The 24574-nt window shown below is 42.5% G+C and overlaps 1 protein-coding gene across 4 annotated transcripts in view; it reads left to right on the forward strand.

Annotated features, from left to right (window-relative positions):
• The window catches only part of LOC123981670 (mediator of RNA polymerase II transcription subunit 13-like), an 89566-nt gene that overhangs the window by 61337 nt on the left and 3655 nt on the right, over positions 1-24574 (forward strand). Inside the window, exons 1-25 of one of the 4 annotated variants that reach the window (XM_046066707.1) lie at positions 1086-1172; positions 10014-10159; positions 10782-10988; positions 12543-12707; positions 13294-13450; positions 13559-13663; positions 14244-14900; positions 15222-15435; positions 15587-15668; positions 15803-15924; positions 16199-16295; positions 16490-16707; positions 18058-18236; positions 18435-19363; positions 19638-19817; positions 19962-20191; positions 20300-20498; positions 20603-20891; positions 20991-21243; positions 21325-21513; positions 21646-21869; positions 22006-22148; positions 22709-22867; positions 23277-23441; positions 24063-24229. In XM_046066707.1, coding sequence (XP_045922663.1) covers positions 1096-1172; positions 10014-10159; positions 10782-10988; positions 12543-12707; positions 13294-13450; positions 13559-13663; positions 14244-14900; positions 15222-15435; positions 15587-15668; positions 15803-15924; positions 16199-16295; positions 16490-16707; positions 18058-18236; positions 18435-19363; positions 19638-19817; positions 19962-20191; positions 20300-20498; positions 20603-20891; positions 20991-21243; positions 21325-21513; positions 21646-21869; positions 22006-22148; positions 22709-22867; positions 23277-23441; positions 24063-24229 — 5553 coding nt within the window. In that variant the 5' untranslated portion in view covers positions 1086-1095. Of the gene's footprint in view, positions 1-1085; positions 1173-10013; positions 10160-10781; positions 10989-12542; positions 12708-13293; positions 13451-13558; positions 13664-14243; positions 14901-15221; positions 15436-15586; positions 15669-15802; positions 15925-16198; positions 16296-16489; positions 16708-18057; positions 18237-18434; positions 19364-19637; positions 19818-19961; positions 20192-20299; positions 20499-20602; positions 20892-20990; positions 21244-21324; positions 21514-21645; positions 21870-22005; positions 22149-22708; positions 22868-23276; positions 23442-24062; positions 24230-24574 lie in introns of those variants that run through there. The other 3 variants (XM_046066704.1, XM_046066705.1, XM_046066706.1) reach the window with 3 other exon arrangements.

The raw sequence follows: 24574 nt of genomic DNA on the forward strand, positions 1-24574 counted from the left end.
AAGCGCTAGTCACAAAAAAATGGGAGGCACGCGGACCCTACATGTATCCCCTTTGATGCCAATTTTTCTGGCACGTGGACCCTCACGTAATTGCTGACACGGAAAGTATAATCCTTGCCTTAGGGATGCACTGATCTGATACGCCGAATTGGTATCTGGGCCAATACTGACCTTATCAAGTCTTTTGGGTATGATCAATCCACATTATACAGTTTATTTGTTCATGTAAAGTGATCAAGATTGAGAGTGAGTTCATGTGCAATGAGCAGCAGTGGTCAGATAAGAAAACATGTTGATGAGAATGCACCAAAGATGGTAGAGCTTGGAGGCTGAAAGCTTTGGATAGCTCAGCCTGGCGGGTCGAGATGAGTCCATAAAATAATTTTGTAACTCCTTGACCCGGGTCAGAGAATCCAGTGGGGAATTCACTGGCATCTGCTCACAGAGACCAGTCAAAGTTCTGAGAGTGCTGAGTTTTGTCTGTGAAAGCAGGCTGAAATGAGGTGAAGAAGTGCGCAGATGGTGGGATAGCCAAATAGGGAGCATGATGACTGAACGGTTTGATGTGATCAGTAAAGGGTTTTGGAAAGCTGTGTGTCAAAAGTGCACACCACTTTGAGGGAAGTAGATTAGAAAGAAGTACCTTTCCTTTTCCTGTGCACTTCACGCCATATGTCAGCCTTCACTCAGATAGCTGAAACACTCTTTATAAAACAATTCAAATAGACAATGCAGCCAACTTAAAGTCAGTATTCTGTTATGCAGGTCTTGTGGCTTGTTTTTGCTCCAGATCAAAGCGATTTAACTTATGCAAGGTCAACTAAATATAAAAATACATTAAAGTGATATAAAGAAATTGATATTATTGAAGCTGTCATTGAGAATAAGTTTGCAATGTAATGAAATCCTGTACAACATCATTGAATTAAATCAAAACCTCTCTTAATGGATCATTGTCTTGTACATAATGAGACAGAAGACAGAGCTATTTAGCTATTTCCTCACTCTCTTTTTCCTTGTCTAATGAATACCTTTCTTTCTCTCCTCCTGTGGCTTCTCTTTCTTCTTCTTTCTCTTTACTGCTGCAGATGTTTGATGGATAAAGGATTTGTGAGGATCGGGAAGTGGTTTTTCAAACCACATGAACTGGAAGAAAAGTCTTTGGGCAACAGGTAAGTACAACTTCGAACACACACACACACACACACGGCTCACTGAGATATGTGTGACAATGTGTGTGCGTGCGCGTCAAAGTGTGACACAGCTAGGCAGTGTGAATGGCTTTCATGTGATTCAGTATTTGTCGAGTCTCTGCTCCTAGATGTTCCAGCGGCTGGCTCGTGGTGTGAGACTATTAAAAACCAGGACGGTGGTGAGAGGTGAGAGCCGAGCTGAGTCAAGCTCTCGCAGCTCACTCTCTCTCTCTCGCTCGCTGGGTTAGGAGGGGTGAATCCGCGCGCGTGTGTGTGTTTGTGTGTGTGTGTGTGTGTGTGTGTGTCAATTTCATGCTGCGTAACTGTGTGGGCAATGTGGAAGACAGACTGGGTGTGATGACAGTAGCTCAACTTGTTGCTTTAGCCATTATAGTTCCCTCTCACAGCTCTGCCCACTACAGCTCCTCATGCTGGTGAGGATGCAACATTTCTCCCTAACATAACCATGCTCAAATGCTAAGTATTCAAGTAAATAACTCCTAGGTAACCACTCCAAATGGCTCATTCTAGAAATCTGTTGGTTTGCTTTGATCCAGCAAACACAAAAACCATCCGTCTGTTTACATTTACTTTGTGGTGTTTGAAGTGGAGAACTGTAAATTTCATTGTCATTGAAATGTGGTGCAAATTAAGAGACGCACAGGAAACTCTCGCTGTAGAAAGTTGCTGACACAAGTGCAGTCTGCTGTGATATGCTGTAGCAAACTCAGTTTTGGCTGTTCAGAGCAGCACCTCAAGAAAGTGTATGTGTGAAAGTGTGTGTGTGTCACTTGTGTTGCGTTCGTATAGTGTTTTGAATAATACTGGATGTGAATCTGAAGTTTTCACAGCCATCAGATCCCAAACCAAGTTTCAATATGGGAGATTTTTAAATGAAGTGTAGCATGGTGCTCTTCAGCACCATCATCAGAAGAACAAATAAGGCGGCATCTTTTGAAATAAAGGTGTTGGTGAATCTTTCACATAGAGCATTAAAGCTGTTCTGGTGGCTCGTGGTAGCCCTAGCTTTTGTAAATGTGAGCGTATACATGGTTATGACGTTTGTGCCCTTTAAACACTACACTTTATACTCTGCATGTACACCAAACTTCTCACATTGTATCTCACACCTTCGCTGGCTGTACAAGGTGACCCCAGACTCTAATTACCATAGTGACATTTGGATGCATTATCCTGTAGGACAAGTGAAAGTTGCTCATTAATTATCTCTTTGAAAAGGCTAATACTTTGCTTTGAAGAGAAAAGATAAGAGAAAATGGAAAAATATATATCCCGACCAAATACAACCAACAATACAAGATCTTCCAAACGGGAGAGAAGCAGAGAAACGTCACTCAGAATATCAGCTAAGATAACTTTTGTGTGGGAGGTAGGAAGGTGTGAGGACAGTGGGTCCTTCATACTGTATGCATACAAACATATGTTGAGTTAGACGCTCTGAAATTAAGCTCAGTGTTTGAGTGAGTGCAGAGATTTACGTGTGTGTCTCTTTTGCACATCATGTAATTCCTCTTAATTTTGAAAGAATACGTTGTCAGCTGGGACGCCGCATGCTGAGCTAATCCTTACTTGTTCTGTCTGTGAATTATTGAACATCCTGGAAGGACAGACTGAGAGAGAGAAAGCAGAACATTCTTGAACACGTAGACAGAAACAAATACAAATCTTATGTAGCTGTCTGAACTAGTCATACTGTACTTTGTCATGCCTGCACTCTGCGGCTGTTGTCTCCACTGCTTCCTTCCAGCACACATGCAAACATGCACTGTCCTAAATGCCCACACACACCACCCCTTGTTCCCAGAATAGCAGTGTTGCCACACACTTGACCGTGTGAGCCATAAGAACCCCTGCAGATCCCTTGCCATCACTGTTTTCATGCCATGAGGGAACATTGCTCAGTTAGGCATTCACTGACCTCCTGCCTCAGCTGTAACCAGCTCCTTTGTCTCTTCCTTACTCCCACACTGTGCCATTTTATCCCCGACAGGGGGCGCTTCAGTGCTAATATCCATGCTATGCCTCTTTACCCGTGCCAACTCCTGTGCCTTGGTGCTGCTGCCTTTGTCAAGCTTATCTGGTGTTTATCTCGTATGTGTCCCCGGGGCACGGCGAGGATTGGCACATCCAGGACACATGCAAAACCACCCTCCTCCCCCACTCCTCTCTCAGCACAACACTCCTGCTCTCTTTGTGTCTGAATGGGAGGAAAGCACTCTGGATTGGTAACGGATTGCATCAGACGCTGAGGGGAAAGAGAGAGAAAGAGTGTTACAGGGATACAGAGAAAGAGGGAGAGAGAGAGAGAGAGGAAGAGCAGTGATGAGGCTCAGTGTGTGTGGTGGGGAGGTGGGGATCAGAGAAGGTGGGGGGTCGTAAATTAATCATTACTATAGATGGCTGAATGGATGTATTAGAGGCTGTCTCTCTCATTAGTTCAGTCAATTCTATGCACGCCGAGTACAGTACCCAGTGTATTTGTTAATCTAGGTGCTTGCATTCGCTGTAATGGCTAAATACTCATACATAAATAATTATTTTATGATCTTTTACAGTGTAACAGAGCCATCCTCTGCTAGTTGACCATGAAACAGAAACAAGTTGCACTGACTGTTTAAACTACTTAAAAAGAAAATAAATCCTTACCTGACGGGATAGAACAGCTTTTTAAAAATATATATTGTAGTCTCCTCCTCTCCTCTCCTCCCCTCCCCTCCCTTCAGGGACAAGTGACATTGAGATATTTGCTCTCACCTTGGCAACAAACATTTGGTGTTAGGCCACATCACAAGGTCATACAATCTCCAGAAATAACCCCCCCCCCCCCAAAAAAAAAAACCCCAAAACATTTCCTCTTTTCTCTAACCCTTGTTCCTCTATCCTCCACATTTTATCAACACTCAAAGTACTGGGCGTGCATCTTCTTTTAGACCTGCCCTATACATTTACTCATGCCAAGATTGTTTATTTTTCTTTGTTTGGATTATTCAAATATCATGGTAAAAGGATACGTGCAACAGAGGAGGAATGAAGCACAAACTGCAAAGTCGAATGTGAAAAAATATTCAGTTCAATCATAATCATAAAAATGACAGATATATAATAAATAAATTTGCCAACTGACCTACTTTTGCTCATATTGGTGTGGTTAAATCTTTCCTTCAGTGCTTTCAGGGGCTTAAAAAATTTGAAGTCCCAGTTACAATAAGTGAGAGAAAGAAAGTCAGATGTTTTTAGCCTTTGTTCTTTATCTTCATTCATAACAACGTGTTATGTTGTGCGCAACAGGATTCTGATGCATAATTGATAGTTTGGTGGATATAAAAAGATTAAAAAAAGACTGAAATAAATACTTTTTTAGGGATCTGATGATAGTTAAAAGTTTGTTGTTATTTTAAATTTTCATAATTAAAATAATTATTGACCATGATATTTAAAATAATTGATGGGTGGATTTTGCAAGATCCCAGATGTGGTGTGTGGTCTGTGGATTTTCTCACTGGTTGACTTAGGGCCAAGCTGTTTATTTGACTAGTTACAAAGATGACTGACAAGGAAAATGCCTCCATGAGTGACTGATTGATAGATGGAAACTTGTGGACTGACTGGCAGACAGATGGAGATGGCTAAATTTGACCACTTTTGTAGTCAGTGATGAATTTGACAATTACTATAATTGTGCGTGCTTCAGTCTATCAGCTGTAAATAGGCTTTTATAGAGAAGTCACTGGAAAATCTACTGTATTTAAAAACAGCAGCTTTGGTCTATGCAGTGGCTCATTGATTGACTACATGCACTGTGGGCCCTAAAAATATTAATGCACCACTGGGGAATGAGACCATATCTGATTCTGTGTCATGTTTGTGTTATTAAAAAGTATTTTTTGTGCTTTTGATATAAAAGTGCCATCCCTTCATTCATAAGTACCCTTCTTAAATATTTGGATTACTGAAATATTTGTATTTTCTCCTTTGAAACGTGGGCCTCCCTAGAGACAGAAAGAAAAGAACACTTAATGAGCTATTCTCCCAGATTTTTAATATTACCAGGTAAAACCAATGAGAGTGCGAGAGGAGGTAGAGGGAAAAAAAACACAGATCAATAGAGAGGACGGTGATACATCACAGCAACAGCCTACCAACAGATCCCTTTACTGTTTTTTAATGACCACAGATATGAGGGTAAAAGCCTGTGGTACCTCACACTGATGTTCTTACTGAGGTTAGCAACTTATACTTTTCCACATGGCAGCAGTTGTGTGGGAGTAACCCACTGACAAAGTATTCACAGTTATTATCTGCTATCTTTCAGGACTAACAATACATCTAATTTTAATTTTCAGTTGCAATAGACATTATTTCTGCACTTCTTATGCTCCTAGAAAGGGCAATAAGTGTGTCCCTGACCATGGCACCTTTTCATTATGAATCCATATACATCGTTGGAGCATGTTTGAGCGCAAACATTGTGATAGCAACACTGGCTAAAGCTACCCACTTGTGGCCAATGAATAATACATCAAGCTGACTACATCCCCCTTATGCTTGTGTTAATACTGGTGTGTCATGTGTGCGTGCAGGAACATATGCACACACCTTCAGAACCCTGGGTGTATTGTGCAGGTTTGGTAGGATTTGTTTAGATGGAATTAAACGTATTGTGCAGTGGAAAGACTTCTACAGCATATGTATACATGCTGCTCACAAGAGTATACAAGAGGGTAAACATCCTCTACATCGGTCCGTATACACCAGAGCACTGTCTAAACCCTTGTGTTTCTAAGAGATTTGTTCAGATCTGTAGTAAGAGTTAGTCAGCGAGACCGATGAAGAAAACTCATAATAGTGCTGCTGTGGTGGCAGACTTGAATTTAAGGTACAGATTAAGGAGATTAATCCCCCAGATTTGAGAGAATCTTAGAAAATGTTATCATGCCTGCTTAGTGCATATGACTGTAGTTAATGATATCTAATACAGTTATCACATCGTGGGCTTTAAATGCCTCTAACAGTGGAAGTAGAAGCTTTGTGTGTCTTGCACGTGGTTGTTAACCAGCACCCCTGCTGGCTGGTATTGTTGTGATGGGGTGAAAAGACACATGTTGTCACGTGAACCCAACACCGTCGCTTTACCCTTTTTGCCAGTGGCATTCAAACATCCATCACATGTTGTTATGATGACTGCCGGTTGATGGTTCTGCATTTGTGTGTCCTTCTACATGTGCGTATTCAGTGTACACATGCATACAGTATATACATGATGCACACAGCTAAATTGAACTGAATGATGCTGTCATATAAGACACATACTGTATATATGAAGCCAAATGAAATAGACACACACACACACACACACACACACACACACACACACACACACACACACACACGCTCTGTATTCACTGATTGATTTCACCATAAAATTGTGCTCAGTAGCCACCCATTAAAACTCTGATCTCATCGATATGTGTGCAGCAATTGCAGTGCGTGGCACTGAATTATTCACCTCCTCCTTTCTCTCGCACTCGTTTTGCTCTCACTCTTCATTTTTTTACTGTATCTTTTTCCTTGCCCCCCATTTTCCTCTCTATCCTTCTATTTTCCCTTTCCGTCTCAGTCTTATTCATGCATTTCCTTAATTTGTCTACCTCTAGTGCTCACTCTGTCTCTATCGTCTTCTATTGCTGTCTTTATTTCGACTCTTCTGCTCTTCCTCCTTTCTTCCTCCTCTCACTCTTCTTCTTTTTTTCAACCAGCCCCCCCTCCCCTCCTTCTTTTCGACTCCTCTCTATCTCTCTCCAGTACTGTCAGCCCTGAGGCGAGTCTCAGCCATCACTCCTCTTCATTTATTAATACCTGTACTCATACAGCCCAGCACACACAGCTGCCTCACATCTCTGTCCACTGTTCTCACACACACACACACACACACACACACACACACACACACACACACACACACACACACACACACACACACACACACACAAACACACACACGCGCGCTTGCCGACTGCACAAATGCCCCTGAGGATGCAAGGAGCCCAGTGTGTCCACACACACTCGCTTACTGTGCAAAAAAATGCCCTTTGTAAAAGGACAGGGAGCATCAATCTCTCAGCTGCGTCAGCCTAGAGTTTTTGTAATTCTGCTTTTCACATTTAATTGCACTTTATTGCAGCTATGATCTTTAGTCATAATTGTTGCACATTAGTTATTGTTTAGACTGACTGTGTGTGTTGTTTATCCATTGTTTACCCAACTGAACTTTCCCTCTGAGTCTAGAGGCAATATTAAATGACTTAAATCATTTTCATTGGTAGCCTTTTTTGGCTTTGCTTTGTAATAACATTTATATACCAGTTGAATTAATTGAGAGGACCAAGGTGAACAATTCTTTATCAGCACGCAGTGAATTCTCACTGAAATATCAAAAGTGTCCATCCGCTAATTCTGCCAGACCGCTGTCTGATTATAAGACAGAGATAGAGAGGCGACGACACAAAGAGAGAAGAGATGATTACCAGCAGTGATTCCCTGCTCTTTGGCCGGAGCTGCGGTTTTATGAGCGGTCTTAAGGGAGTCGTGTTTTTGTGCACACATCGGCCCTGATCAGTGCACTCACATCTCATAAAAATGCACAATAACAATATAAAAAGCATTATCAACACAAGAGGGGAATACATTCTAATGGATGCTTCATTTCACAGCCTTATTTAATCTGTGCAGGACTGTGAACAGAATGTGTAACATAGTGAAATACATATAATATATCAGTCAATCAACCAATTAGTCTGTTAGTATGAAAAATATAGCAAGACATACTAACTTATTTGTCTCAAGCGTTCTTATTTGTGTCTATCCATAGAGGTAAATTACTTTATAAAGAATCAATGCAAACACAGAAGATAATCGGAACATGTGGCATTGTGACCGTTTTTGCATATGTGCCTGGCAGTTTAGCTGCACTGGTACTCTTGACTTGCAGCTGTTTTCCTTAGCTTCCCCATGCAGCTATATATAGCTCTTCATATGGTGTAATGATGCACTGAGGACAAGGTTGGAGTGCAGCAACATTGACAGCATCTTGTGTTGTAGAAGTGTGTGTGTGTGTGTGTGTGTGTGTGTGTGTGTGTGTGTGTGTGTTGCAGTGGATAAGATGCATGCCTTTGGTGTGGGAGACCTGGGTTCAACTCCCCACTGTGACACATCCACCAAAGTGTGTGAGAGAGCAACACAAGATATGCCCAGGCTATTTGTATTTTTCGAGATTCTAATGACAGAATTCCTGAAATAACAAAAGATATGAAGGAAAGTCAGGAAATGAATAATAGGTTTTGTAATTTATATAATGACAACTGCCTGGGGGATGAGTATCATGTTTTGTTTGAATATAAAAACACAGGCATTGTTGCAAATAGAAAGAAGCACCTGCCAAAATAGTCCATAAGCCATCCGTCTATTGTTTAAATGTTTATTATTATTGCAGACAGATAAACCAAGGAAAATTTTTGAGTAATGTTCTGGCTCTCTTTAAATGAGAAAACATAGATCTATTCTGCTTGTTTACTGTTTGTACTGCTGTTTTGTTTTATGTTTGTACTCCATACCCCGAGGTGTTGTCTAGAGTAAATAAAATCTGAATCTGGGAAAAGTCTGCTTGTGTGCTTGTTTGTCGCAGGCTTGTGCGTGCATATGTATGGGCTTTAGCTCTGCTCTTCCTCCTGTGATTGTGCAGATCTTTGTCCTAACCACCTGTTCTGAGGGTATGTTTTTCTCCCGGAGCATCAGGAAATGTTTATGAGGCAGAGAAATTTGGTCTCTTCTCTCCTCGGGTGCATTTAGCGCCATCTGGAGGCTGTCACGGTCAATGCCACAAGATATTTGTTCTCCCTCAAGACCATGTTTAGCTCTGCCCACTAGTGACTGTGGAACTGGCTATTTTATTGAATTTGATGATCCATTACAGCTCAAATGGAGGTCCAGCTCCCTCAGGGCAAAGGACATATTGCATAGGCAGCAGGGTAATCACAGGAAGATTACAGTACCTGCTGACTTTATTGTCAGTCTGAAATATATAAACCAAGGTAGAAGGAGCTTTATAGATTAAAAATATACATCAGTGAAGCCGTCTTGGTTGTTAATGGTGTCCAGCCCACCCACTGGTATATAGATTGCAATAAGGCCTCAACAATTACTCCTCTGTGATTTAAAAAAAGAGCAATGCATGATGAACTATGCCTGGGCTGTGTAATAAAGAGAGCGCTGCTTATGTAAACATGTAGTCACCACAATCAGTCATAAGCAAATGAGGATTTATACCTGCAATAAGGAGCCCATGTGGGAAATGTTGAAGATGATCAATGTAGGTAGAGCTTAGCAAGGCTTTTATAAAGACACTTTCTGAGCATGTTCTGTAAATTGCTGTTTGGAGAAAAGCACTCATCATCTGTCAGAGACCGGTATATTCATGTAGTACATTTGTTTTTCAAAGGACGTGATTTATGAGTTTATTTAATCTCGAGTTTAACACCATTGAATGTAATTTAGATTCAATTTAAATCTCAATCTAATTATGTTAACATTTGTGAAGGTAAATGTACGTTTAATTAAATTGGACAAAGAGAGCTGTTACTGCAGCTGATCATATCTTTCAATGATCAGCTCACGGTATACACACACACACACACACACACACACACACACACACACACACACACACAAGATATTAACCACCACACACCTGTACTGTTTCTGCCATATCTCATTCGCTAAACTTTTACTGTCCTCTGTCCCCAGTGAACACCTATCATGCTCCTTCTCCTTCTTCCTCCACGGGGAGAGCAACGTGTGCACGAGTGTGGAGATCGCCCAGCACCAGCCTGCATACCACATCACAGAACACCACATTCACCTCGCACAGGCCTCCATCACACCAGTACAAGGTAATTCCACAAGCCCATTGTTTTCATCTATGGCTCATGTACACAGAACAAAACAAAAATTATGTTCAGTAAGCATGCACTACCATGAAGTTACATTACTGATAAACATGTACTGTACAACGTGCTATGGACTAGTCAGGACGTATTCATATCCGTTACTTAAGTATAAGTAACATTACATTAAATAAATACTCGATTACAAGCAGAATTTTACTCTTGTAGTTAGTCACAATGGAGCTTTTTTTAAAAAATAAAGAAATGTTTTCCGGATTTTTATCAACCACAGTCTTTCCTTCTAAATTGTATTGGAGTAGAATATAAAATAGCATGAAAGGAAATATTTATGTATGAGTACCTCTTACATGTACATAGTTACAGTTCACCACTGCAAATAATTAGTCATGTTCCTGATTTTATGAAGATTAGATACTCTTCTTATTGTATACTCATTATTGGCTTAAACAGAAATACTGCCAATCATATGATGAAATGAAATGAGGTTATTAAGGAGCAAAGTTGAGGGAACCTTCTGCAAACTCATTGTGTTTACCATTTACCTCCTCAGTGTGTAACTTTGCTGTGCAGTATAATGAAATGCGATATCTGTTTTATTCGTCCGCAGTGATCCTGAGTCCATACGGCCTGAGCGGCACTCTGACTGGTCAGGCCTACAAGATGAGTGACCCAGCGGCCCGGAAGCTGATGGAGGAGTGGAGCTACTTCTACCCCATGGTACTTCAGCACAAAGAGGGAGGTGGAGAAAAGGAAAAAGCAGAAGCAAGCCAGGCCTATGATCGCAACTGTCACGTGGCAGTGGATGTCATCGTAGGTATGGGATAAGTCAACATGTTTGTTGGATTTACAGTTTTTCTCGATTACTTAAACACAGTTCTTGAAATTATGCCTCTTTTTCTCAAAACTCTAAACACAAATCCACAACTTCTCACCCAATTCCCCAAAACATCCTATTTTCAGGTCAAAATGACGCTTTCCACTTGGGTATTTTCATCTTCCACACACAGTAAATTAGTGAACGGTCATTGAAACAGTCAGAAAAAACACCAGCTTTTAAGATTGTGAGAAACTCCCTGGCTCTGCTCACCTGAGCCAACTCCCCCTGCCTCTCCCTACTCAAGCCAAATGCAAAGCAAACCACGCCCACCTCCATATACATATTTATTTTCATGCATGAATTACTTGAACAAATAGGCATTCAACTTGTTTTGGATCTACATGAGGTGTAAGTCACTCAGATGACAAATTTGATTAAACAAATGTGGCCACACCACCGCCTGTAGTGCATCTATAAGCTCTATGGCATATAAATTGGTTGTTTTAGGTCAGTGTCTGCAATTTTGCTACACAATCATGTTTGACATTGTGATGATTTTTGGTTAGTGCAAGGCAAACCATGCTCTAAGTAAATCTATTTATGGTACCATGCTCCTAATATTAATGTGTATAATATTAAACCAGTTAATATTTTCCTAAAGCAAACAGTGAGGGAGTAATATCACATTGATTACCCTTGGTCTCCATGTAGACTCCCAGGCAATTTAAACTGAGGTATTAGTTGACCAGAATGCTATTGAAGTGTACTTTGGCTAAAACGATGTAAATGTAAATGCTCTGTATTTGTATAGTGCCTTTCTAGTCTTCCGACCACTCATAGCACTGTTCACCCATTCACACACTGAGCCTAACAGAAACTAACATTCACACACACCTCATACACCAATGGAACAGCCTTCGGGGGCAATTCGGGGTTGCCCAAATCTTGCCCAATGACACTTCGACATGAACCCTGGAGTAGCCGGATATTGAATTGATTAGTGGGCAACCTGTCTACCTCCTGAGCCACAGCCACCCCTCGATCCTCACAGTCTTTTAGCACATCTCTGAGTGGAAGTGGGGAAATTACTAAAAGGGAGGAGCAAGCAGGAACGACACAAAAGAAAGACAGGGAAGTCGAGGTAAAAGCCCCAGGGAGTTATTCTAATAGCTTTGTCTAATCAGTCTGATCCCACAGCGTTGGTTTGGCCTGATTATAAACAAAACTCTAAAAAGGAAAGTCTGTCTAGTCTTTATTGCCTGAAATGATAATGAAGAAGTGAGTGTGAAGGGATTTAAGACTATATGTTTTATAGGAGCAGTGAGTGACAAAGTGCGCGATTACATTAATGGATGAGGAGCAAGTGCATAATCTATATACAGTAGCTTCTCTACTTGTGGGCAGTTGTCATAAATTTCTTGTACATATACCCTTTTCTTTGTGACTCCTACACATTTTTCACAGTTTCAATAAATCTTGCAGTTAAAAATGGGCAGCAGCCCCTTCTTTTGTTTCCTGACAGTTAATAATGCCCTTTTTTTGTCTTCTTAGGTGGAGTAAGGATGACCTACCCAGCTGCTTTAGTGCTGATTGCCCAAGGGGACATACCAGTGGAGCAGCCTCCACCTGTTCCTGCAGCTCAAGGTCTCAACAGGGAGCCAAACCACTGCAGCGTGCCGCTCACGCCGCCAACATCGCCGCAGCAGCCCTGCTCAGGTGAAAAATACACACGCAGACACACTAACCTACAGGACATTACACACAACATGATGCATATACATGTTGAAACATTACACAAACTGAACTGCATTCATTTAAACATACCACTGAACACACAAAGTCTGCCAAGAAAGACATTGTGATGAGTCAGGTTTATTCCTCAGTAAAAGTGTTCCTCAGTATTCTTTCTTAGTTCACTCTCTTAAATATGCCAGCAGTCTAATGTCATCTGACATAAACGGAAAGCAAATAAAAAACTAACAAAATACCGTACATTAGGTACATTAATATGAAGAATAAATCAAACAAACAATGTAGCTGCAGGCAGTTAATGCATTTCAGCATTTACACAATTAGACTAATTTAGTGTTAAGAATTACATCAGCTTAAATCTTTTTCTTTTACTCTGTAAGCACCAATAATTTAGGTACCCATAAACAGATGAAGATTAAATAATAAAGATGGTGCTTGGTGTTGGGAGGAGATGGGGGATGGAGGCTAAATTAAACCTAATCTAATTGTTCTTTAAAATCCTGTGGTCAGTCCTGCATTATGACATCCGTTCCACCCTTCATCTTTTCAGCAGACAGTGGCTTCGTGACCTCCGTCTCCAGTGTCCCCACACCAGACAGCAACATGGGGGTCACCAGCATCAGCCCAAAGCATTCTGGGAAGAAGCTAACCTGTCAAGTAGTCCATCAAGCCTGGAGGGAGTGCTATCTCAACCAGCCTCAGTACGTGTAAGTTAAACCATTGCTGAGTTTGTTTCCTCTGGGTACCGTGATTATTACTGAAGTGCATTGGTGCAGTTGAGATGGTGCCCTCATCGATCTGTTTGTTCCCTGTAGACCAAATCAGCCAGCTGACGTGACGCCTAAGAAGGAAGTGCCAAATGGAGTAACCACATGGGACTTCAATGATCTGGGAACGAGAGCGTCCTGCAGCTGCTCCAGGTACCACAGTGCTGCAACCCAAGCTTTTCGATATCAGCATTATACTTTTATGTATAGTATCTGTTGTGTTTATGTTTAAGACATATTATATTTAAAGCCTTTTGCAAAAGATGATCCAATGCTTAAGTCAACATGCAGTCTAACAAACACACAAACAAACAAACAAAAAAAAAAACTTAATGTCCGTCATAGTAAGATGCTGTAATTAATGCAATTTCAATGTCCTACAACCTGTATGAGCATGCTGCTCAAGTGATCACAATCTGAAATTAAATACAACCAAATTTCTGTCTCTGTTCTGCTCGGCCATGTTGTGTAGCTAACCAAGAAGACAAACAAGACATTAGAGCTGTCTCAATGGGTTTTGCTGGCTGACTTGAGACGAGAACAATGAAAGGGACCTGGTGGTTTTTGAATCTCTCAAAAAGAAAGAAAAAAAGGGAGATTTGGCTCAACTTGAAAACTCTCACTATTGTAGCATTAAAGCAAACTCTTTCTAATAATGACCTTAAAACAGATTCTTAATAATTATTTTCATTAGTTTTTGGTTTCTTTTTTAACCTACTTGACTTTGTTGCAGGTTGAAGCAGCAGAAGCTGAATCTGACCACCACATCCACTGCCAACCCCCAGACTAATGCCAATCCCACTCAGTCCTCTGCCCAGTCATTGTACCCCCCTTCTCTGCCCAAACACAAGACCAGTGACAAGACAGAAAAGGCTGACAAACAGTCCAAGAGGCCAGCCACGATCCCCTTCCACCACCGTCTGTCTGTCACACAGGAGGCCCCTCTGGAACAGGACTCACCAGGAGGGCCCCAGCTTGGGGGTCTTGTGGCACTAGAGCCACCGTTGGAGCCTCTGGCAGCTCTGCCAAGCTGCAAGTATCCCAAACCCCTTTCCAATGGCAGAAAAGCCTCGGAGTCACTTCTGCATTTGCCAATGTCTCCACTTCCGCCTACACTCAGCCCACACCCTCGAGTGCAGGACCCGGAGGTCCTGGATGGGCCTGTGGATATGCCCGTCTGTCCGGATGGGGCTTCAGGGCTGGGGATGATTACCAGCGAGACAGCTGTGTATGCAGCCTTGCTGAGGCAGAGGGAGAATGAGGCAGGTTGGTGGAGAGGCTTCAGGACTCCCAGGACTGATAAGACTGACTTCAGACCCCCTGATCTCCCTGCTGGTAAATTAGAGGAAGTGAAGACAGATACAGCCACTGAGGGCGCTCCGCTAAAGAGGTAGGAGAGAGACACAACCGTGTTTTGCAAAATGTTACGTGCAACTGGGTTAAAGAATGGCAAGGGCTAGTAAAGAATCAGATAGATCAGAAGAGATTTTAGGCTTTTGGAAATATTGGACTGTGAGCCAATATCATACTAGACATAAAATATCAACAGTAAAAACTAGGGCAGTACTGCAGCTACTTTGTGTGACACATCCAATGAAAGAGTTATTTTGGGTATTAGAAATGAGATATGAAGACAAAAGAAAGAAAGAAAGCAAGGCAGAAAGAGTGAACAACATTTTTGGATTTGTGTTTGTCTCTTTGTCTCATCCAGACTGTACACACAGACTCTGAAGAGATTTAAAATCTCAGAGGAGAGGGTGAAGGAGCACATCCATGCTTTTGGCCTGTTCCAGCAGCCAGGTGTGGAGGCACTGCGGGAGCCCGGGGATGATCCCTATGACTTCAAGGAAGGGGACATAGAGTACAATTTCTCCACTTCCAAGAGGTTAAAGGGTCAAGGGCGAGAACCCAGCAAAAAGGTCAAGGTAGGACAACACACACACTTTACATTATGCAGTAAGAGTTAAGATTTGTAACAATTATAATCAATATTTTTGCACAGTGCACATCTTATTCATATAATCTTTGTTTAAAAGGGGTGCTGAAATTATTCTTGTCATCTTCTAATTCATCCAGCAGGGAGAAGAAATCACTAGCAACGGAGCACTGCCTGATGGAAAAGATGCGATGTCCATTTTTAACTCTGCACCAAAATCAGGTGGGACATAGCCACCACCAACTACATCATATGCATGTTCTACAGTAAATTGCGTGCGATCCCCATTTCAAGGTTCAACTACTCACAGGTAATTTTAAATCATTATCTTAAAGTTGTTTGTGTGTTGTTTTTAGATGAATCAAGTCAGGATGACGCAGCTGCCAAAGCCAATCCTTCTCTGACCAGAGAAAAAGATCTAGTGGTTAACATCTCTGATCTAGACAACATATTTGATGAAGACGAGGAAGAGTTGGGGGTGAGGCATCATGGTTTATGTGCTATATTAATTCATTTTTCAACAAACAGCGTGTGAGATTGCTGTCTGACTCTTCTACATTTGCATTTCTAGCAAACATACTGAAGTTAGCATGATAACAGTAACAGTTTTTCCAATTTAAAGATTCATTGGAAGCACAGGCATTATTAATATAATTCTCTTATTATCCATTATATTTTATGCTTAAATATTCTGAAGCAGAAAACATTGTATTAAATAAAACTGATCTAATCTCATGTGTAATAATTTGTAGACTGTTTACCCCAACCAGCACTCAAGCAAGCTTCCAGTAACAACAGAAGATCGCCCTCTGGGGAAAGAAGGGAGAGTTGCAGTACCTTATCCATCAAGTGAGTATTTAGTTGTATAATCTTGATGAAATACATTTCTTTCTAACTACAGTTTTCATGTATAGCTGCTGAATCCATACTTTATCTGTTAAAGTAATTTTTAGGTGATGCAAAGATTTTCTTAATCCCATTACCCCTGTGTAAACAAAAGTTTTTCTCTCTCCATGTCTTTCTCCATTCCTGTCTCCTTTCAGCAGTAGCAGACCTCCAGCGGATGTTTCCCACCCCACCTTCTTTGGAGCAGCACCCAGCCTTTTCTCCCATCATGACATATCGTGACACTCCGAGTCAAGAGCCCCCTGCGCCCAGCGGAGCGGCTGACCACTTGCCGCCTTTAACTTCTACCCAGTTCACCGAATATAGGATGGAGATTGAGGAGGGCATGGCCAGTCCCAGGCTGGAGGATATCAAGGTGAGGAGAGGTGGCAGTTAACATGAACAATAGACATTCTGGATCAATCCCCAATTAAGAGCACATAGCAGCCCATTTAGCTTTGTCCATCGTGTGTTAAAAGAATGAACTACAAATAAAATTACATTAAAGTGTGGAAATAGGGACTTAGACTAGTTAATTACTTTCATAAATTACTTCAGTCCATTTAAAACTCATCAAAGGGATGTCAATACAAGGACTTGTTGACTGACTGGCAGTCGGATACTAAGCAGCTCACACATCTTGTTGGAATTGTTTCACTAATACCTGTTGCTCGCTAATGAGCTAGCTCTTTGTTGTGCTCTGTGTCAGACATCTGTAGTGACTGCAGGCTCTGTGAGCTGGGAAATACTAATTATAGTAGAATGCACTTAGTGGCCACTATTAGGTGCATCTGCTTGTTAACACAAACAACAAGCTCCTCCAAACAACAAGTATTGTTAGTGCAATTCAATATGTAAAACATGCAAACAGGATTAAAAGGTTCAATTTAGCTTTAGAATTGATTGGATCAAGGCAAATTAATGACAACTGAGTGTTAGCTCCAGATGTACAAGATTTTCATTGTATTGTACTACAGGCTCTATCGCTTATAGAACGTAATGTTGTGTATAATCAATATGTATTCAGTGCTAGTTGTTGTGAGGAATATCACCTTGTAAATGAGAGTGATCAGAGGAGGTTTTCCAGACTTATTTAAGCTAACAGGAATTATAATTTATTTTGTAATTACCTGACAATCATGTTGAGAGGCTAGAGTGGGCACATTTAAGTATATATTTGTCACTCGGTAAAATGTACGTCTTCAGTAGGAATGAAAAGGACAAGGGGCTAACAGCATTGCATTGTTGTTTTTGGTATTTTTGTATGATTTGTTGACAGTAAAATGCCTTGTCCTGTGTAAAATTGCATCTTTCTAGGTTATCCCCAATAATTCCTTGTTAAAGTACCCATGACTTACTCTAGCATAATGTGTAACCTGCTGAACCCTTACTATCTACATATGCTATGCCAAACACATCTTGTAATTTCAGTGAAAATGATCACCAAATGACACTTTTACCACTGTGTGTCTATGTTTCTCAATGATACCATGGGGTTGTGATGGCGCATAGATAAGTTTCTTGCCTTTGGTGTGGGAGACCTGGGTTTGATTCCCACTGTGAGACATACACCACTGTGTTCCTGAGCAAGATACTTAACCCCTAGTTACTCCAGAGGCGTGCGACATCTCACATGTATAGCAATTGTAAGTCGCTTTGAAAAAAAATTGTTAGCTAAATGAATAAAAAAATGATAGAATTTTTCCATGACGTCCTCTCTTTCCAGCCACAAATAGGATCTTCCATGTTTGCACCGCTATCCTGCCTACCCAGCCAGAGTCTACCACCACTCAAGATTCCCGAGCAATGTTACTATCGTCCATCCTGGGCCCTCTTACCCAAAATGGAGCATTTCCCAGCGGTCATGCATCCCCAGAATAACACTTTCATCAGAGATGGATACACGTGAGCTATGATAAGATTGATTTATTTTTTAATTTTATTTATTTTTGAAGCTTTTATTAAAGCTTTTAAAAACTTCTGACCTCATTAAAAAATAATGCTAAGGGTTTTGCTCTGCTGAGACAGAGAAGAGAACAGTTAGAGAAACTGGTTTATCTTTCTGACTATTAGTTTTTGTTTCTGTCAATGTATGTTTTCCAGAAACATCCCCAGCGTCAACACCCTCACAGACCAGGAGTACGGCCAGATGAGCGCCACCACTGCCTCTGTGAGCACCACTGTTGGCATCCTCCCGTCTCCTGCCACTCCCCGCTTCTCTGTGCCCACTCCACGAACCCCTCGTACACCACGGGGTATTAACGCTGCAGGCTCTGGGCAGGGTTCAGTGAAGCAGGATGGTACTGAGCTCAGCTCACCTGTCTCCACGCCATCCACCAGCCTGCCTCTTAGCTCTGTAGAGCCCCTAGCTCGGCCAGGACCCTCCCTGCCTGAGGCCCACAGCCTGTATGCTATCCTCCTGCTCTCAGATTCCGTCCTCAACGTCTTCAAAGATCGCAACTTTGACAGCTGCTGTATCTGTGCCTGCAATATGAATGTCAAAGGAGCAGATGTGGGGGTGTATATCCCTGATTCCACTTGTGAAGATCAGTACCGATGTATGTGTGGCTTCAGTGCCATAGTGAACAGGCTGCTGGCCCATGGCACAGGCCTCTTCCTGGAGGATGAGCTGGATATTTATGGTCGGACATCTGAAGTAGGCCGGGCGGCCGAGAGGAGGCTGGCTCTTTGCCGGCGGGACCCAACTATGGGAGACCACAGGGCCAAGCGGCCGCAGGACTCTGCCCCTGCCTCTCCGTCAGTCATGGTCCTTCTGCAGGAACAGTGCTCCCAGCCCATTTCTTCCCTGGCATCACTGCATCTCCCCCTCAGCTGTTCCTGCCATGGCCGCAAGGGGGCACTGCTCCAAAGCTGGATGTCTGAAAAGCAGTGGGCTGATGGGAGTGATGCCTGTGTGGAGTGTTACAATGCCTTGGAACAGGGGCTGCAGTATGTGGATAACCCCACAGGAGGGAAAGTAGATCCAGCTGTTGTCAGAAGTACTGCTCTTCACCCCTGGCCTCACACGAATGGTAAGAAGGATGATTTGGCTGCTGAAGAAGTGATTTAAAAAATATAGGCCATAAAAATAGCTACATGCATCCTTAGGATAACAGTGTCCTACTTTACAGGTTTGAAAGATTTATGGTGAGAATATTATTTATGTATGCCTAGCTGCCTTTGTGTTATCTAAACTAAATATTGATGTTTTACGTGTGTTCATTTGCTTTTGTGTTTAAAACCATGTTAACACGTGTGCATCTGTTCATGTTTTCTTTTTGTGTGTGTGCCTGCCAATCTCCACAGTGGTGGACATGAGCATGTTGTCATCCCAGGATATGGTTCGTATGCTGCTATCTCTGCAGCCTTTCCTGCAGGATGCCATCCAGAAGAAGAGAACAGGACGGACTTGGGAAAATATCCAGCACGTTCAGGGTCCACTCACCTGGCAGCAGTTCCATAAGATGGCTGGGAGAGGCTCCTACGGTGATTCAATACATTCTTAGTTTTTATGCCTAAAACATATCCCCTGTCTTAGTTTTTTACTGTTTGTTACCTGTGATGCTACAAATGAGACATCGTCATTAGACTGTAGCCAACTAAAATTGTTACTATTTCTATTTGTCTAAGGTTCGGAAGAGTCGCCAGAGCCCTTGCCCATCCCTACAGTATTACTGGGCTATGACCGGGACAGGGACTTCTTGGCATTGTCTCCTTTGGCGTTACCTTTCTGGGAGAAGTTGCTGCTGGAGCCTTATGGGGGGCAGCGGGATGTGGCCTATTTGGTGCTTTGTCCCAACAGCCCCTCTCTGCTGGCTGCAGCCAGGGCTTTCTTCCAGGAGCTCAGTGCTGTTTACGAGGTAGGAGACTGAATTCCGAAGCATATTAGAATTTCAACACGTATTGTAATAAAATGTGATGAGAGTTTCCAATGAGAAACTGAACAGTAGCCCTGACTCTGTTTCCAGACGTGCTGCCTTGGGAAGCACCGTCCTCTGGCCAAGGTGTCCAGGGATGGCCTCGTGCGTGTGGGGGAAGAGGTGGAGCCAGAGAAGCTGGAGGAGCTGGATGTGGACCAGTGGTTGACTGGACCCTGGGCTGGACAGCAGCACACCGACAACCTCAGCAAACTTAAACTCTACGCGTATGCATGCAAGCAGCAGCTTGGTGAGAACTTTAAAACTGACTAATCTGAACTAATCTAATATATTAAATGTCATCCAGGCACTTCTATTGCGCTTTATTCTAATTTTAAATATTTTTAAATGCAGGTCCCCAGCTCTCAGCCCTGCCTTTGGACAGCAGTCTTCTGTTGCCTCCTAAAGTCCAGCCTCCTTTAAACCCCACATCCTCAGCCCAGGCTGCCTCTTCTGGGCAGCTTCAAGCTTGGGCTCCTGATGGTGAACAAGCGCCAGGGGCTACGAGTTCAGGAAATGCTCCGACTCCGAGTGGAGCAACCTCCAACCAGACGGCGGAGACAACTCAAGGCTCGACCAGCGATTCTAAAGGGCCCTCTAGTGCCACACAACCAGCCAACACACCAGCGGAAAACCCTGAACTGTAAGACCCAAATTATTGGGGAAATTGTCTAATCTCAAATTTCGTTCCACACATTTGAACTAGTACGATTATAGTCTTTCTTCTCTTGCTCTCTTTCAGCACTCCTGAGCAGGCTAGAATCGGCATCCCCACTGTGGCCGACTCAATGGAGAGCCATGCCAACCCACCAGCTATTGTTATTTACATAGTGGATGCTTTTCTTAGCTCAAGTGGAGCAAGAAGTGAAGGGGGGGAGGAAGAAGAGGTTGACGAGGTAGAGGCAGGTAGCATTTGGCTACTAGGGCTTCTACGCTGCTACACAGAGATGCTACAGACTTTGCCTGAGACGATGAGACCTGCGCTGGTGCTACAGGTAGGAAGACACTCAGATTTACACTGAACAGAATTATTCACTCTTGCTCTTGTGATCGTCATCTTGATGTATCTTACTTAGGTGGTGCCATGCCAGTACCTTCTCCAGCCGGCCAGTGGGGAGAACCATTTGTACTTGCAACATCTGCGCTCCCTGGCCTTCTCCTGTTACTCCCAATGCAGGCGCCTGCTGCCTCAGCAAACGCACATCAAGTCCCTGACTGGCTTTGGACCAGTGTCCACTATCAGTTCTGTACTTAAGAGTCCAGAGGTAGGCATGAAAATTCAAAAACAGATTTACTTGTCATATTATACACTAAAAATCATTGTAATATACTTGATCATGCATTATTACATACATTAATTCACTTTTCTTTTTTGAAATTTGAATGTCCTCCCCCAGCATCCCAGCCCTCTGCAGCTATACTGTCCCCCCTTCATCCTTGGTCCAACCCGTCCCAAGCAGCCAGAACCAGGGGAGATATGGGCAGAGCTCCCTCCCAAATACAATGTGCTCTTTGTTGGATACTGCCTATCGCATGACCAGCGCTGGATCCTGGTGTCCTGCACCGACCAGCAGGGGGAGCTGCTGGAGACCTGCATTATCAACATTGATGTACCCAACAGGTGTGGAAAAGTTGCTCCTAATTCTGTGCACCTTTTTAATTGTTCTACATTTGCTATTATCACATGTGGAAAGAATGTGTTTAGCATAAGATAATGCTCTGATTGCATTTTGTGTTTGATTGTTTCTTCACTTCAGAGTGCGACATCCTAAGGTTTCAGCCAGGAAGATGGGACTACAGAAACTGTGGGAATGGTGTATTGGGATCATCCAGATGACCTCACTTCCATGGAGGATTGTGATTGGTCGATTAGGCAGACTGGGGCATGGGGAGCTAAAAGGTGATGTAAATAATGTCGCAAGATCTTTTTGTTTCTTTTATTTTAATGCTGACAGAACACTACTTTATAATCACTATAATCAGTACATATACTTTACTGTGTGCTCCTTGTTCTTTACTCCTTATATTTCTATCCATTTATTATATGTAATTTGAAATAAAGTGTCTGGAGGCTTAGAAGTCTCCTTATTTACTCTGACTTTGAGCAAAGACAAAGCAGTGAGTAGGGCCATTCATTTAGCATAAACTATGACTGTTTGACCAGTTCCCTAATATCCATTTATAGTACATACACTCTTGGGTATACACACGTGCATACACATACTTGTAGTCAAACTTCTTTTAAATTCCATTCCTATGTTCAGTCCTCTTTTTTTATAAATCTCAGTCTTTGTTTGGGTCTCTTTCATTTTCCCTGAAGAATTTAGATATAAGAATGAGACAAAACAAGATAAATTATTCTCTCTCTCTCTCTCTCTAGTCTCTCCCTATCCCTCTAAATATCTCTTCTCTGATCTTGTTTTCCATCTCACACATGCATCTCCCACCCGCTCTCTCTAGACTGGAGCTCACTCCTTGGGGAACATTCCCTCCATTCAATAGGGCGCCAGCTGAAGGAGGCTTGTCGTATTTGTGGGATCTCAGCTGCTGACTCCCCCACTATCCTCAGCGCGTGCCTGGTAGCCATGGAGCCACAGGGCTCCTTTGTGGTCATGCCTGGTTAGTAGCCTGTCCACTTTGTGAAACTGTTAGAGGATGGCAGTGACATAATGAAGTTAATGACAGTGGTGATGTTTATGTTGATAATAATATTGGGTATTGCAGTACACTCGGATTATATTGTTTAGTTTAGTTTCACATTTACAACAGTTCAAATAGTTGACAAACAGTGACATATATATATATTAATATAAACCCTGATTAGATGCAGATTAGGTACACAGATGTGCTACATAATTGTGCAGATAAAAACTGTAAATGAGCTACAGCATTAAAAAAAGCTAGTACATTAACTTGACTTAATATGTGGACCATTTCTATTTTGCAGCTAATTTAAAAACCATATATTTGCAGACCTAGTATAAACAGACATGTCACCTTTGCTGTGTTTCTCTATGTGTGTGTCCAGATGCAGTGACCATGGGCTCAGTGTTTGGCCGCAGCACTGCACTGAACTTGCAGACCTCGCAGCTCAACACACCTCAAGACGCTTCCTGTACACACATACTCGTCTTCCCAACTTCTGCCACCACCCAGCTGGCACCCAGCTCCTACCCCACTGAGGACAATAATGGTACTGTCCAGCTGGATAACAGTCCTACTATAGTTACACAATTACTTACTATGTCTTGAAACATTGATGCAACTTAACCCATTTAGATTTATATTTTTTGGTACCAACAGGTGGCATTGTTGTACCAAACCATCTCACCACCCACATCACAGTCACAAATGACATGTGCCAAAAAACTACATTGTGCCCACTTGTGTGAATATTAATTGTCCCATCCATCCATTGTCAACCGCTTATCCTGCGTACAGGGTCGCAGGGGGCTGGAGCCAATCCCAGCTGACATCGGGCGAAAGGCAGGGTATACCTTGGACAGGTCGCCAGACCATCGCAGGGCCACACATAGACAAACAACCACTCATTTTCACACCTAAGGACAATTTAGGGTCACCAATTAACCTAGTCTGCATGTCTTTGGATGGTGGAAGGAACATGCAAACTCCACTGGAGGGAACCCACGACCTTCTTGCTGTGAGGCAACAGTGCTAACCACCGTGCCACCCTGAATATTAATTGTGTTGGTGGGAAATTATCCCAGACTGGAGAGATGTCACTGTCAATTACCAAAGTTCAAATTCACTGGGGCTTTGCTGACATCTTTTCCCTCTTTGTTTCTTCCCTCAGATGATATGTTTGATCTGCCCTTTCCTGAACTGGAGAACGACATTGGCCATGACATGATGCTGATCACGGGGAACCTCCACCCTTCCCCTAACACATCTCCTGTGCCCTCGCCTGGCTCTCCATCTGGAATGGGAATGGGAATGGGATCACATTTCCAGCACAACAAGGTGAGTCAGGGGCCAGTGGAAAGAAAGCCTCTTGCAAAGGAAAACAATGGCATGCCCTATGTGTGAAACAGACATGCTGTTTGAATGATTATGAAGCACAGGAGCTCCTGTTCTGCAGGCTTTGCTAACATCACTATACACTATACATTTATCGTTAATACACATATTATTAATCAGAATTTGAGTTTTGCCAAGTGAAACAGATGCAGAGGAATTTGTCTTGGAAGCAAAGGAGAAGAGATGTGTTGACAACCTGTGTTATAGCACACGTCATTCAGTACTGACTAACTGTGGGAGCAGCCCGGGCAAATTGTAGCTGTTCAAGCAAATTATAGTTTAAAGTAA

Source organism: Micropterus dolomieu, linkage group LG13 (assembly GCF_021292245.1).
Source record: "Micropterus dolomieu isolate WLL.071019.BEF.003 ecotype Adirondacks linkage group LG13, ASM2129224v1, whole genome shotgun sequence".
In the NCBI taxonomy this organism is placed as follows: domain Eukaryota; kingdom Metazoa; phylum Chordata; class Actinopteri; order Centrarchiformes; family Centrarchidae; genus Micropterus; species Micropterus dolomieu.